This window comes from Castor canadensis, chromosome 11 (assembly GCF_047511655.1).
Source record: "Castor canadensis chromosome 11, mCasCan1.hap1v2, whole genome shotgun sequence".
In the NCBI taxonomy this organism is placed as follows: Eukaryota; Metazoa; Chordata; class Mammalia; order Rodentia; family Castoridae; genus Castor; species Castor canadensis.
Genome location: NC_133396.1, coordinates 22310259 through 22324777, shown reverse-complemented (window position 1 = coordinate 22324777; position 14519 = coordinate 22310259). Strand labels below are relative to the sequence as shown.

The following is a 14519-nucleotide window of genomic DNA, read 5'->3' as shown; positions in this document are numbered from 1 at the left end:
TCAGCCCCTGTGTCTCACTGTTCTTTGCCCTGGGTCCTTATTTCCCTTCCAATGTGTTATCTTCCCTCCCTAGATCCAGGTACTTTTCTTCTCTGACCTTGTCCATGATCCTACCTCTTATCCCTCTAAAAAGCTCTCTAGCCTTTAGAAAATGACATTAGTCATTTACACTTTAGGATAAATTTAAAGCATTCTGCTAGCTATCTTACTTATCTTCTCACTGTAAAAGAAAAGTATATTAAGAAGATTTCAGATATCAACAAAGAGCTGAGGCAAGTGAGGTTTTTTTGGCTGTTATTTTGTTTTATTATATTTATGAGGAAGGGAACATGATTTATAGAAATCAAAACAAAGGCTGGTGGGTGGGCGCAGTGGCTCTCAACTGTAATTCCACCTACTCAGGAGGCAGAAAGCAGGAGGATCGAGTTTCAAGGCCAGGCGAAAATGGTTAGCAAGACCCCATCTGTACAAATGAGGCGACCTGTGGTTGGGTGCGTCTATCATTTTGGCTACTTGGTAGGCATTGGTAGGAGGATTTCCTGGCCAGCTTGGATAGAACTGTGAGACCCTACTTGAAAAGTAACTAAAGCAAAAAAGGGCTGGGGGTTGGGCTTGAGTCATAGTGCTCCTGTCTAGCAAGAGCAAGGCCTTAAGTTTAAACCCCAGTACCACAGAAAAACAAGAAAGAAAGATAGAAATGAGGTCAACTCCAGGAATCTAGAAAACCAGTGGATGGTCTCTTCAGGGTGTCTTCCCTATAGTAAATGAGCTCTGGCTATTTCTGTCTTTCTTCCTCAGGACAGTAAGAATGCTGTTGTTTGGGAGGGAACACAGCTAATTGATTGAACCTGGGTTCTGGGCTCACTCTGGGGCCAGAGCAGGGCAGGAGACCTTGTCTGACCATCCTTCCAAGGCTGCATGAACTAGGGAAGCTGTTCCCAGAAAAGAGGGCAGTGGGCTGAAGGCAGGAAAAATATTTATTGTCTAACGACTACCCCTGTGAGGATTGCTTAGGAGGTGATGCAGAGTTAGCTCCTGCATCTCCAAGGTGACCTTGAATGTCAGCACAGTGCAGATGGGCTGCAGATGGGCGGCAGAGATACATGAGCAATGTGGAGCGAGGTCTGTCCTCTCCCTTCTGCTGGATGCTCAGCACCTTAAGGATAGGGGCTAGGACTGCCTGTGATGTTTTCTTCTATCTTTGGATGATCCTGCAGGGCTGTGCACATTCTATGGAATTTTTACTGCTTCTGGAAGGATACAGAGGCCCCTTCTTGCAGGTAGATATGTGCACTGAAACTTTCCAGGCTCATCCTTCCAAGATGACTAGCCTTCTTCCTCAGTGGGGAGATTGAATTCATTTCCATTCACAGTCTGCTTACTGAGTAAAATAAGACAAACCAACCAGTGGTACACAGAAACTCATTTGCATTAGTCTCCAACTGTGAATGTGATACCTGATTGTTGGACTGAGTCAATATCATCTTCTGGATCTGGTTAATTATCTGAGCAAAAATCTCTTTGATTTACAGGTTCAAAATAACAACCAAAAAAATAAGTTGCAATCATTAAACTTACCTGGTTATATCTATCATTTTACAAATAGGGACACTGGGGCTTCAAAATGGGAAAGAAGATAGCAGATGAGTGACAGATAAGGAGCAGGACAAGAATGGGAGGCCCCTGGTTCCCCACTGCCTTCTAGTTGTTTTTATAGCTTTGTCAAGGTCACAGATCAGAATTCATCTGGTTTTCTAGCTTTCCTGACAACCTCTCAGGTCCCCTTATGATTTAGTTAACATCTGATCATCCAACCACACAGCGGGGTTCTCAGGTTCAGTGTGACAGTTTATGAAACCGCCATGAAGTCTTTCTTCTGTCCCTTGTCTACAACTCACGCTCTGATTTTATTAGTTCCCATTTTTAAATCACAAAGCATGGTTAACTCTCATTTTTTCCTTCCTCTCTTCATGTTGGAAAAAATCTTTTTTTTCTTTCTGATTAACTATGAGAAATGAAGATGAATCCTATATTCCTTATTGTCTTGGGCAAGTACCAAGAGACATAGAAGTTAGCAGTGCCAATACAAGCACCAGAGAATGCAGTTGGCAGAATCTTTCATGGTGCTGGGTGCTTGAAGTTGATTCTGAAATCCCACTAAAAGTGGTACTAACTGGGAGCTCAAGCCTGTAATCTAGCTACTTGGGAGGTTGAGTTTGGGAGGATGCCAGTTTGAGGCCAGCCTGGGTGAGACCTCCATTTCCAAAATAACCAGAGCAAAATGGACTGGAGGTGTGGCTCAAGAGGGAGAGGGCCTACTTCGCAAATGTGAAGCCCTGAGTTCAAACCCCAGCCCTGCCAAGAGGAAAAAAAAAAAAAAGTATGGAGCAAAGGCAGTATCAAGATAAAAAAGAAGACTGAATTTAGGGCACATTTATTCCCTATGTACTCTAAACTCTAAAATAACAGTGGGAAAAGAGATGCTAAAGATCGAATTGCTTTATAAATAAAAATATTGTCATAAGGCTAATAAACATAGAATCACAATCCATTTTCAAATTTGAAGAAAACATTAACCTCAGTTTTTCACTTAATCCGCAAGCTAAATAAAAATGATGCCAACGTTAACAATATCCAGGAATTAGGAAAACAAGTGCGCCTATAAAAAAAGAGCCAGGATTCGCACAGAATTTGAATTCGGAACTAACCAGTTCTCATGTTCCCTGGGAAGAATGCTAATAGCATTCACATATGAGATGGTCTGACGCATAAAGCTAAAAGGCATAAGACAGGGAGGAACTGCAGCTGGCACAGCGGCTTTGCTACAAATCAGGGGCAAACCGCCAGTTGCGACTAGGCCGGGAGCAAGCAGCCGGTTAACGCGCTTTGGAGAAATAGAAGTCGCCGTACTGACCGCCTGGCGTCCTCCACCCAAAATGACGCCGTCACGTGCGCGCGCGCGCTCTGCGGGAAGAGCGCCGGAGACGCGCACGTCCACCCGGCGGCTGCGCGCCTGCGCGAGGGCGGGCGTGCGGGGCGCGCGCGGCGGGGGTGGGCTTTGCCGAGCGCTGAGCCGCAGCCTCGGAGGCGGACGTGTCATCGAAGATGGCGGGCCGGGTGAGTGCCGGCCGGGGAAACCCAGGCTCCGGACACTAGCGCCGGGCTCGCGGGCACTGCGAGGTCCAAGCGGCCTCAGTAGGAGGGGGCGTGAGGCCTGTCAGTGGGGCACTGGGAGAGAAGGGCGGGAGGCCAGAACGGGGAGCGGTGGCGAGGGATTAGCCCTCCTCAGAAACTGCGACCCTTCGAGGCTGACCCCGTCCCCCCGGGTCTCCCGCGCCTCCCTTGCCATCCCTCGAGCTTGGGTCCCTCGTCCTCCAGGCGGCCGCAGGGTCGTGGTTCCCCCCGAGCCGGGGTGACGGTCTCTGGGGGTTCCCGCACCCCTTGGAGGGCTGCTGAGGGGCGCCGGCGGGGTGACTGCGGCAGTCGGGGCGAGGGGCGTACGGAGGATCAGCACGAGCCCATTTCTGGGTCTTCATAAATGAAAGCCTTGTGGAAGGAGGAGGAGAGGGGGTGCAAACGACTTTTAGGGTTAATCCCAGGCCAACTGGAGGACCTGTTAACTGTCGAGTCCCGGCAGGAATGGCTTTATGGATTTGAGGAGTCACGTTTTGTTTTTACAAGTGACAGCAGAATATGCTGTGGTTTGGGGGTTTTAAATTTTACTTCCTCCTTTAGTTTCTAGGATCGCGGTGTAGGATGGGTCTGGCGAGGACACGTACAGCTGGTTCGATGCTGTGTTGCAGTGTGCGTTAAGCTAAAAGCTCTCGGGATGAATCCTGCCTAGAGATTACACTAGTCGTAAACCTGGGGACATTAACTGCGTCATTAGAGACTAAAGATGTGCTTGACTGCTTCACTCATACCAGAATATCTAAATAAGTTTGCATAAATTTAGGCATATATGCAAATGTGCTGCCTAAAGGGAATTGTAGGTCATGAGATTCTACTGTCAGAAGAGACTTTAAAGGTCATCTGTCTACTTGGGCCTCTTTCTCTTTTTTTCCCTGAATAACCTCTTTTGTCTAAGGCTAGTCTCTCTGCCTATACTTCTGATTCTGTTTTTTCCCTCCTGAATAATCACCTGCTCTTTAACATACTCAAGCTTCTCCTATCTTAAAACAAATCCTCCTGCCACCCCCACACCTGTCACCTTTTCTCTCCCCCGGAAATTCTGATGGAGTTGTCTGCGTTTATTGGCTCCCATTTGCTTACCACCCACTCACTCTTCAGCCCACTGCAGTCTGATTTCTGGCTCTGTCATCTCACCCAGATGTGTCCCTAAACTAGATTGATATTTTTCAGTCCTTGTTGCACTCCGTGTTTGACATTGTTAACCACTGCTTCCTTAGTGGAGGACACTCATCCCGTGGATTCTGTGGTATTTGACTCAGACCTGGCTTATGCAGACTCACCCTCTACCCTGTCTCTCAATGCTGTTATTTCTTCTCATTTAAAACCAAGACTTCTCAAACCCAGGTTCAAATCTGAACCTATGATCTAAGCCCACCTGACTGGTACTTTTCCTGTTTCTTCTTTCACTGAAATCCAAGTTACACAGTCTGGAAACGTGGGGTGTAGGGGAGGGCGGATCACCCTTTACACTACATCCTCTGCCCCCCAGTAAAATTTATCACTGAGTTCTGTCCACCCACCACACACCAAATAAAAGGTACTTAATTAGGTCCCCAAATCATGCCTGGGATCTTTGTTGCTCTAAACCATATCCAAATAGGGAAATCACCCACTGGACTGCTTTGCCATTTTAACCTCCTTAAAATCTGTACAATCAGTCTACCTTTTTTTTTTTTTTTTTTTTTAAATGCTGGGGCTTTGTGCATGCTGGGCAAGTGCTCTACCACTGAGCTACACATCCATTCTCAGTTTACTGGTGTGCATCTTCATTTCACTCACCCCTTACCCCTTCTTGGTCTGGACTACTCTACTGCAGTAAGCTTGTAAGTGCTCTCTTTTTGATATTCTGGCCCACTTCCAATCCAGCTTCCATACTGTTGGTCCTTCTCTTACCATTTGCCACTTAAACCCCTCCTCAGCAGCATCCCATTAGTTTTGGGAGAAGATCAAATACTTAACAAGGCCTTCAAGGCTTTTTGTGGTTTTGCCCCTGTTTTTCTCCATTCACTCCCTTATTGTCACTTCTCAGGTTACATAAGCCTTTTGATTCCTTGAACCTACAGTAGTTTCTCTTACTACAAGCTCTGTGCCTGTGCTGTTTTCTTTCATTACTATGTTTTACTTTCAACCATTTACCTCCCACTCAGAGGTCACTCAGGGGAAGCCTGTTCTGACCTCACACTGTGAGGATTCTTTGCTTTACGTTATAGATTTGTCTTTTCTCATTTAAAATGTATTAGTGTTATTTGCCTTGACCAGTAGATTACTTTTCATGAAAGCGAAGACCAAGCTAGCTACTCACTCATTATCATCTGTATTTTGTACACTTCATTGGACACAGGCACTCAATATTATTACCGTTATTTTTTGTGAGACTGGGTATGGGGATCCTGTGCTCAAGCGATCCTCCAACCTTAGCTTCTCCAGTAGCTGAGACTATAGGCATATACTACTGTGCCCACCTGCTCAACACATTTTGTTGAAAATCAGTCTGATCTTCTTTTTTGTTGTGTTGTTATTTTGTTTTGTTTTTTGAGGCAGGGTCTTACTGTGTAGTCCAGGTGAGCCTCAAACTCCCTAACCTGTCTCAGCCTCAGGAGTGTTGGGATTACAGATCTGTGCTACCACACTCTGCTCAATCTAACCTCTATTTGAATAGTTGGTAACAGAGGGTTGTATGAGTCAGCTTTCCATCACTTGGACAAAATATGTGAGATAATTAACTCACGTATTTAAATTAATTTTAATAACTCAGTGTATTTCTCTGTAAAGAGAAAAGATTTATTTTAGCTCACATTTTGAAGGTTCCAGTCGGTAAATGATTGGCCCCATTGTTTTGGGCCTGTGGTAAGATAGCAGCACATCATGGCAGGAGTGTATGCAGAGCAAAGCTTCCCACCTCACCAGCCAAGGAACAAAGAGAGAAAGGAAAAGATTTGGGTTCCACATTCCCCTTTGAGAGCATGTTCCCAGTGACCTAAGTTCCTCTCACAAAGTCCCACAGAAAGGTCCACAACCCCTCCCAGCAATCCCACTCTAGGACCCAAGCCTTTACCACATGGGCCTTTGGGGGACAGTTAAACATCCGAATTACTGCAAGGGTGCATTACCCTTAAAGGCAGCCCTTTTTAGGTGTCATACAGCTCTGTTTTGTGTTGAGTTCCATGTAACTTTTACATCTAGGTATTATTTCTGCTGTTTAGAGCAGAAAGTCCTTTCCCGTGGGAAAGCTTCACAGGTATTTGAAGACAGGTTACATACTCCCTCAGATTTTTTTTTTTTTTTCTGTCTTACCATGTAGTAGTTCATGCTGGCCAGGAACTCAGAATTCTGCCTCACCCTTCTGCGTGCTGGGGTTATAGGTGTGTGCCACCAGGCTTTCCCTGAGATTTTCCAAATTGTTAAACATCCTCAGTTTTCACCTATCCTATATTTCAAACCCTGATCATTTAGGTTACTTTCTTCTGGAAATGCTCTGCTTTATCAATCTTTCTTCTGAAATGTGCCCAGAATGGAACACACAGTGATCAGAGAAGAACGTACTTGAACTAGTCTCTTGAGCTGGACACTACTATGATTAATAAAGGCTAAAATTATTTTACCCTTTATCCTGCAGTAAATGACACTGTTTGCTCATATGGGGCTTACAGAAAAAGCTCTCATACTCTTTTAAAATCAGCTCCCCCACCCATATTCTAGGTGTTAGGCAGTTGTTCTACATATGAACTCAAGTGCATGACCTACTCCTTTGCAATTCTTTTTTAAAGTCAGGGCATGTCTGCTACTTGTTGAAGGTCTTCTTAATTCTTGCATGCTAGGAAACATAGTAGCTCTCTCTTCCAGTTTTGTTTCATCTATAGGCTTAATAATCCCTATTTCTGTGACTACATTCAAAAAGAGTAGAGTAAGACAGAGTCGAAACAGTTCTTGAGCAGGCTTTTAGCATCCCCTGCTGATCCTGATCAGTGAGTACATTGCTTAACTCCAGCTATTATCTCATTTAACTCTGTAAGATACATAGTATTGCCTTTGTTTTACTCAGAGAAAGAGGCTTAGTAACTTGCCAAGATCATGTAGCCAGCAAGAAGCAGGATCAGTACTTGAACTAGGTCAGTTACATGGTTACCTAGTTCACCAACTTGTTGCAAGGGTATAAAGAAGACTAGATTTACCTTACCAAGATCTTCTTGGCTGTTGTTGCCAAAGTTTAGATTCCAGAAGCTACCTTCTATGTTTTGGAAAATCTGAACGATTTTGGCCCACCTCTGATTGTCTACTGGTTCTTCTGAGAGCCTTAGTTTTCTAGTAACCACTTACTGATGATGTTTAGCAGATTGCATTCACTGGACTGCAACTCTTCAAATGTGTTCTGTATTTCCTTTATGTGGGAAAAAAATCTTCAAATGCGATAAAATTTAGAAAATAAAATTGAATTCTTTAAAGTACTATTAGATAGTTTCTTTCAGAAGCCCAAAGGACTTTATACTTAGAATGGGTTTATTCTGCTGGGCACCGGTGGCTCACGCCTGTAATCCTAGCTACTCAGGAGGCAGAGATCCGGAGGATTTTGGTTCGAAGTCCGCCCAGGCAAATAGTTCGAAAGATCTTATCTTGAAAATGCCCATTACAAAAATAGGGCTGGTAGAGTGGCTCAAGGTAAAGGCCTTGAGTTCAAGCCTCAGTACCACAAAAAAAAAAAAAGGAGGTTATTTTTTTTTTCAAGTATTTAAGTTAAGGTACAAAGGTACAAGGTGAAAATACACTATTTTTGCTCTTGCAAAAACATTTTTTTTGTGTGGTGCTGGAGATGGAACCTAGGGCCTTGCACATGTTAGACAAAAAAAAAAAAAAAAAAAAGTGCTTTACCATTTAGCAACATCCCCAATCCGACTATTAAAAATTCCTGAAACTGGGTATGGTGGTTCATGCCTGTGATTCCGGCACTCAGGAGGCTGGAGGATCAAGAGTTTGAAGCCAGTCTGTGGTACGTAGAGAGGCCTTATCTCAAATAAGAAAACTTTTTTTTTTTTTTTTTTTTTTTTGTTGTGGCAGAACTCATGGCCTCACTCTTGCTAGGCAGTCACTCTACCACTTGTGGCACTCCGCCAGCCCTTTTTGTGTTGGTATTTGCTAACTCTCCCCCACCATTTTCATTAGTATATATTCATTGTAAAGGGAGGATTTGTGACAATTCCAAGTAGCCTAACTTTATACATTGGTGAGATCACCCCCTCCATCTCCCCTCCACCCCCACCCATCCCACTTAAAGCAAATATAAGAGGTCTCATTGTTCTATTTTCTATATGTATATGAAGCCCATCATTCATAGTCCTTCACCTTCATTTCCTTTCACCCTCCCCTGTGTTGGTTATTTTTGAGATAGGGTCTATTGAACTATTTGCCCAAGCCGAGTTTGAACTCTGATCCTCCTAATCTCTGCCTCCTGAGTAGCTAGGATCACTGGTGTGAGCAACTGGCCCCTGGCTCCAAACAACAAAAATAGCAACAAAAAACTTGAATTGGCAGAACAGGCATTGGCAATACACAAAGAACTTGCTTTAATACTTTTTAAGCACCCATTGTCAGGGTGTAGAATTTTAAGTAAAAATCTCTTAGGGAGATCCTTTTTTGTATTTTAGTATTAAATACCCTTTAGAGGGCTCTAAAAGACCTACCTTACACTGACTTCAATTTCCTAGTGATTTAATCTCATAATTTCTGACTTATTTTTTTATGGTGAAGGCTTAATTTTCCTTTTGTGACTATATCTGGAAACTATTTATTTTATTTAAAAACTTTTTTTTATTATATTATTGTACTGAAGGTACTTTGTGACATTTATAAAAGTGCTTATAATATATCTTAGTTAAATTTACCCCCTTCATTATTTTCCTTTATCCCTCCATTCTTAGAATAGTTTCATCAGGTCTTATTTTTCCATTTTTGTACATGAATGCATAATATATTTTCACCATATTCACTCTCCAACACCCTATGTCCTCCTTCTATGCATTTTAAACAAGTATAATTCATGTACACTTTAATTTCAAGCATGATAAAAAGTACAGCAAATAACATGGATGTAGCACCACTTTTGAGTTTAAGAATTGTTAACATATTTTGATATTTGCTTCAGATCTTTTAAGAAATAAAATTTTACAGATCCAATTGAATCCCCTTAGTATCCCTTTTGATTCAATGACTTTTCCCAGACATAACCATTACCCTAAAGTTGGTATAGGTCCTTTCCTTCTACATTGGTGAGTGTTTGTGCTCGTAAACAACGTATTGAATTGTGTGTATTAAAATAGTCTGGTAGAGTGGCTCAAGTGGTAGAGCACCTGTCTAGCAAGTGTGAGTCCAAGTTCAAACCTCATTACCACAAAAAAAAAAAAGCATGAAATGTGTTGTTTCCTTTTGTGACCAGCATTTTTCATTTCAAATCACTTTTGAGATTTAGTCCCACTGATGTATAGTAGAGGGTCTAGTGAAGTGTTTGCCCAGACTGCCTTGGGCTTGGATCCTCCTAGCTCGGCCTCCTGAGTAGTTAGGATTATAGATGTGAGCCACTGGCACTTGGTACGTAAGAGTTTCTTTAGGGTATATATCTAGTGGTAGAATTGCCAGGTGAAAAGTTATACTCATCTTTACATAATTGTAGTCGTTAATATTCTCACTAATATTTATATTCTCTTAATACTCAGTATTACAGACATTTTAACTTTTACAGTTATAATAGTTGTAAAACGATATCATTGTTAAATTTGTATTTTATCTTGGTTGCTAGTGAAACTGAGCATTTTTCCTTTTGGCCACTAGAAATTTCCCCATCTATGGGTTAACATGTATATCTTTTGCTCATTTTTTTTTTTTTTTCTGGTGGTAATGGGGTTTGAACTGAGAGCCTCATAATTGCGAGGCAGGCACTCTACCATTTGAGGCACTCCACCAGTCCTTTTCTGTGTTGAGTATTTTTGAGATAGGGTCTCCTGAACCTTTTGCTCAGGCTGACTTTGAATCTTGATCCTCCTGATCTGTGCCTCCTGAGTAGCTAGGATTATAGGTGTGAACTTTGGTGCCTGGCTTTTTGCCTACTTTTTTTTTTCCTTTTCTGGGGTAGGGTGTCTTTTGCAAGTTGTAGATAGCTTCTCCCAGAAGATAATTTTTTCATGTTTATAGTTTTGGATTTAAATTTTTTATAGTTATGATTGTTCATTTTCACCTTTGTTATTTGTGTTATTGTGTGTTTTTCAAGAAATCTTTTCTCACCCTGAAATCGTAAGGATTTTCTTCTAAAATGTTTTAAATTTTGCTTTGCACATTTTGATGATTAACTCATCTGGAGCTTGTTTTTGTGTTTGCTGTGAATTATGAAGTTAATTTTATCTTTTTTCATATGTGTAACTAGTTGTCCCTGTATCATTTATTGAATCCATTCTTTTACCCTCACTGATTTAATGCTATTCTCTGTATTACAAATCCAATCCTCATCTATGTGGATCTGAGTCTGGATCTTCTATTGAGTTATCCTGTTTGTCTATATAAACAATATAAATATAAGTAAATATGAAAACAATAGTACTGGTTTAATTACCACAGCCTTAAGGTTGTTCTTAATATCTCAGAGGTGAGCCCCCCTCTTATTTTTCTTCACTTGGCATTTCTTAGCCTTTTTCCATATGAATTTTAGGAACAGCTTTATTCCCTCCTTAAAGAAAATGTACATTCTTTATTACTATTGATGTTGACTTACAATTTTTTTCTTATATTTTACAAGGGCAGACACAAAGAGTACTTCAATAAAATCCAGCTAAGAAACTGATTTTTTTCCTTTTTTAAACTTTTAAGCCAAAAAATGCTAATAATTTATCATGATCTGTGTGCTGTATGATTAGTGTCAGCTGTTTATGAGTAATACAGAATATTTTGGTCCTATGTTTAGAATGAGGTGCTAATGTGTTGATGGATTTTGTACTAATCATATAGAAGGAGGAATAGGAAATTATTTCTGTTGATTTAAGAAATAAGTAAGTTTGAAATCTAACATTAATTTATTTTTAAAATCACTGGATAATAGAACATTTTAGAGATCCTTTAGTGGATTTTTAAAATTGTAAATTGTTTTTAGTGTTATGTGCTTGTGAGAAGTGATTAAAAATAGCAATTGTTACTAATTCTGGGTCTTTCAGAACACCTCCGTATTGGTCAGTTTTATTTTATTTGTTTGTGGTAGTGGGGTTTGAACTTGGTCTCATGCTTGTTAGGCAGGTGCTCTACCACTTGAGCCAAGCCCCAGCCCGATTTTACTTTAATTATTTTTCAGATGGGGTCTTGTGTTCCTCTCACCCGTGCCTCCCTTGTAGTTAGGATAACAGAGTCTTACTAACTTTGTAGCTTTGAACCACAATCCTCCACCTCTGGAGTAGGTAGGATTGCAGGTGTGAGCCACCATAACCAGCCTTTGAAATTTTTGGAGTTTATTTTCCCTTAAATTTTGGCAGCACTGGGATGTGAATACAGGGCCTTGTGAAGCACTTTGCTGCTTGAACGTGCCTCCAGTTGGGCAATTTTTAAGAAACTAGTTAGCCTAGTTATTTTTCTCTTAGGCAATAATATTGATAAAATTTTGTGAGATGATAGCAGATTTAGTTCCTCTTGTTTAGAATGGAGCCTGGCATGGAGGTTATTCAGTAAAAGATTGTTGAATGAATGAACATGACATTTATTTCTGAACACCTTAATAAGTGATCACTTCTTACTGTGTTAGTAGTTTGAATCTTAATGTTATAGTGTCGGCTGAGCTGTTGAATAATGTTTCAATTGTCCAAGTCATTAATAATATAGAACTGAATTAAAATAGCTGCTGGACTCTAATACAGTCCTCTTTTCTGTACCTGCAGATTATTGGGTCTGTTTTTTTTAATATATAGCCTCCATTTGATTTACTACTAATTACATATCAACATAAACTTAATTATGTTTACTAAATTAAATGATGAAGTAGACCAAGAGCATTTGTGAAACCTTTTTCCCACACATTTCTTCTCTTCTATTGTAGAATAAATTGAAGCTGTCTGTGTTGCTGTTTTTATGACATTTATTTGTCCTTAGTAAAGTGATTCTTATAGTGAGTTCTGCAGACCAGCAAATCAGCATCACTTAGAACTTACTGGAAAAGCAGATTCTCAGGCCCTGTTCCAGGCTGATCGAGGAAGCTCTGGGCCTGGGCTCAGCAGCCTCTTCAGTGTTGAAGACAATTTTTTCCCTAGAGTTCTTCCAAATGTATCTCAGCTTTGTTATTTGTAGTTTCAAGGTTATTGTCTTTTCTGCCCTTTAAATACCTTTACCTGTATAGTTTTCAAATATTTAAGAAAGCTTAGTTATTTCTTTCAGTATAGTTGGTTAGTCCCCTGACTAATCTCCCCTGAGAAAAAGTTAAAAATGCTAGATAAAACTTTTTTTTTTAAAAAAACCTCTGAATTCATGGAAGTGGCAGGCCAGAGAGTGAAGAATAATGAGGCCAAAAAACTATGTGAAAGTGGAACCTAGAGATGTAAGCCAAGTGCTTTTGCCTTGAGGGCATTACTTTCAAAACTTAGTTGTGCTTTTGCCTCATGCAGCTCAGAGAATAGGAGATAAAAGTTAGTAGTTTCCTTGTGGAAACCCCCAGTAAAGATGGGGGTAAGGGGGACTACACCTTATAGTAAATATAAACTAGGAATAAATTTATTCCTCCCAGGGATCTGATAGAAAAGTTTTCCTGTGTCAAATTTTGGTCATGTTGAAAGGTAAAAGATTTCCTCTGAGAATTTTTACCACTGGCTGACCTTCAGGCAGATTTGAATTCTGATTTCATACTCCCTGATTGGTATGAAAATCTTAAGCCGGTAATTAAGTGTAAACTGGTACGGTAGTGGTAATGCCTCAGAATGTCAAGAATGCCTAATTAGCAGCAAACACAAAGCTTCTTGGAAGAACTCATCTTCACTCTAAGACTTAGAGAATTTCTAAATATAAAGTTGTAAAGAAATAAAAATTCAGAGTCACAAAGCACAAAGAAACAAGAAATAGCAAACAGAGCCAGCAGAAGTAAAGAGCAGAGTCAGAGCTTGTGGTGGCTCACACCTGTAATCCTATTTCCTTAGAAGGATCATGGTTTGAGGCCAACATGGACAAAAAGTTAGCTGGAGGATTACCTTCTGAGGCCTCCTTAGGCAAAAAGTTCAAGACCCTATACAAAAAAAAACCCCTAAAACAAAAAGGGCTTGGAGGCATGGTTCATGTGGTAGAGTGCCCCTTGCACAAGACCCTGAGTTCAAAAAGTGCCAAGAAAAAGTAGAGTCAGAAACTGCAAGGACTTCAGATATTGGAATTAGCAGACACAGGTAGTAAATACATATATTTAATATGCTTACAGAAATGAAAGAAGTAACTTAAAGTAGGAGCAAAGAGAAGGTATATAAAAGTGATGGAACATTTGAGAAGATTAGGAAGTTAGAAGATGTGAAAAAATTATTCAGAAGGCAGTATAGTGACAAATAAAGGGAAAATAATAAAAGAGTTACGGGAACACAGAGGTAAGAAATAACCAAGTAAGAGCCGGCAGAAATGAATAGGAGAGTCAAAGCCAGGAATGGTGGCTCACACCTATAATCTCAGAGGTCTTACACTGGAGTAAGAATGTCTAGTGTAGTCAGAATTCCATGGGAAGAAGTATGGTAATGAATGAGGCAAAGGTGGGCTGGAGGTGCAGCTCAGAGGTACAGTGTTGCTTTTCAAGTGCAAAGTGAGTTCAAACCTCAGTCCCATCCAAAAAAAAAAAAAAAAAAAGAATGAGTTAAAGGCAGTATTTGAAGAGATAATGACAGAGAACTGAGGAAAAGTACTAATCCATAAACATCTCAACTCATCTTTTAAAGAAACTTGGTTTTACCAGATAGAGCAAGAAGGTCTTAAAAGCAGGCAGAGACTATGAATTTTAAAACAAAAGAGATAATTAAAAGATAGGTCCCTTAACAATGATAACAGGTTTAGTCATCCATAAAGATAAAAATAATTCTAAACTTGTATAAGCCTAATTATTGCCTTCATACACAAAGGATAAAATGATGGACTATAAGATGAAATAGATCTACCATAGTGGGGAGTTTTGAACCTCTCAAAAATTGATAAATCAACAATACAAATACAGTTATGGCTGTAAATTAATAACAATAAGTTAAAATCCAGTTTATCAGTTGCACTAGCCACATTTGGAGTGCTTATTAGCTGTATGTGGCTAGTGGCTGCTGTGTTGGTTAGTACAAAAAGTGCTTTTGCACTGCACT

At 40.5% G+C, this 14519-nt stretch overlaps 1 protein-coding gene across 2 annotated transcripts in view; it reads left to right on the top strand.

Annotated features, from left to right (window-relative positions):
• Positions 1 to 3004: 3004 nt before the first annotated feature.
• Positions 3005 to 14519, top strand: part of Nsf (N-ethylmaleimide sensitive factor, vesicle fusing ATPase) — a 139516-nt gene continuing 128001 nt past the window's right edge. For both annotated transcript variants that reach the window (XM_074045812.1, XM_074045811.1), the window contains exon 1: positions 3005 to 3117. In XM_074045812.1, the coding sequence (XP_073901913.1) occupies positions 3106 to 3117 (12 nt within the window). In that variant the 5' untranslated portion in view covers positions 3005 to 3105. The remainder of the gene's footprint in view (positions 3118 to 14519) is intronic.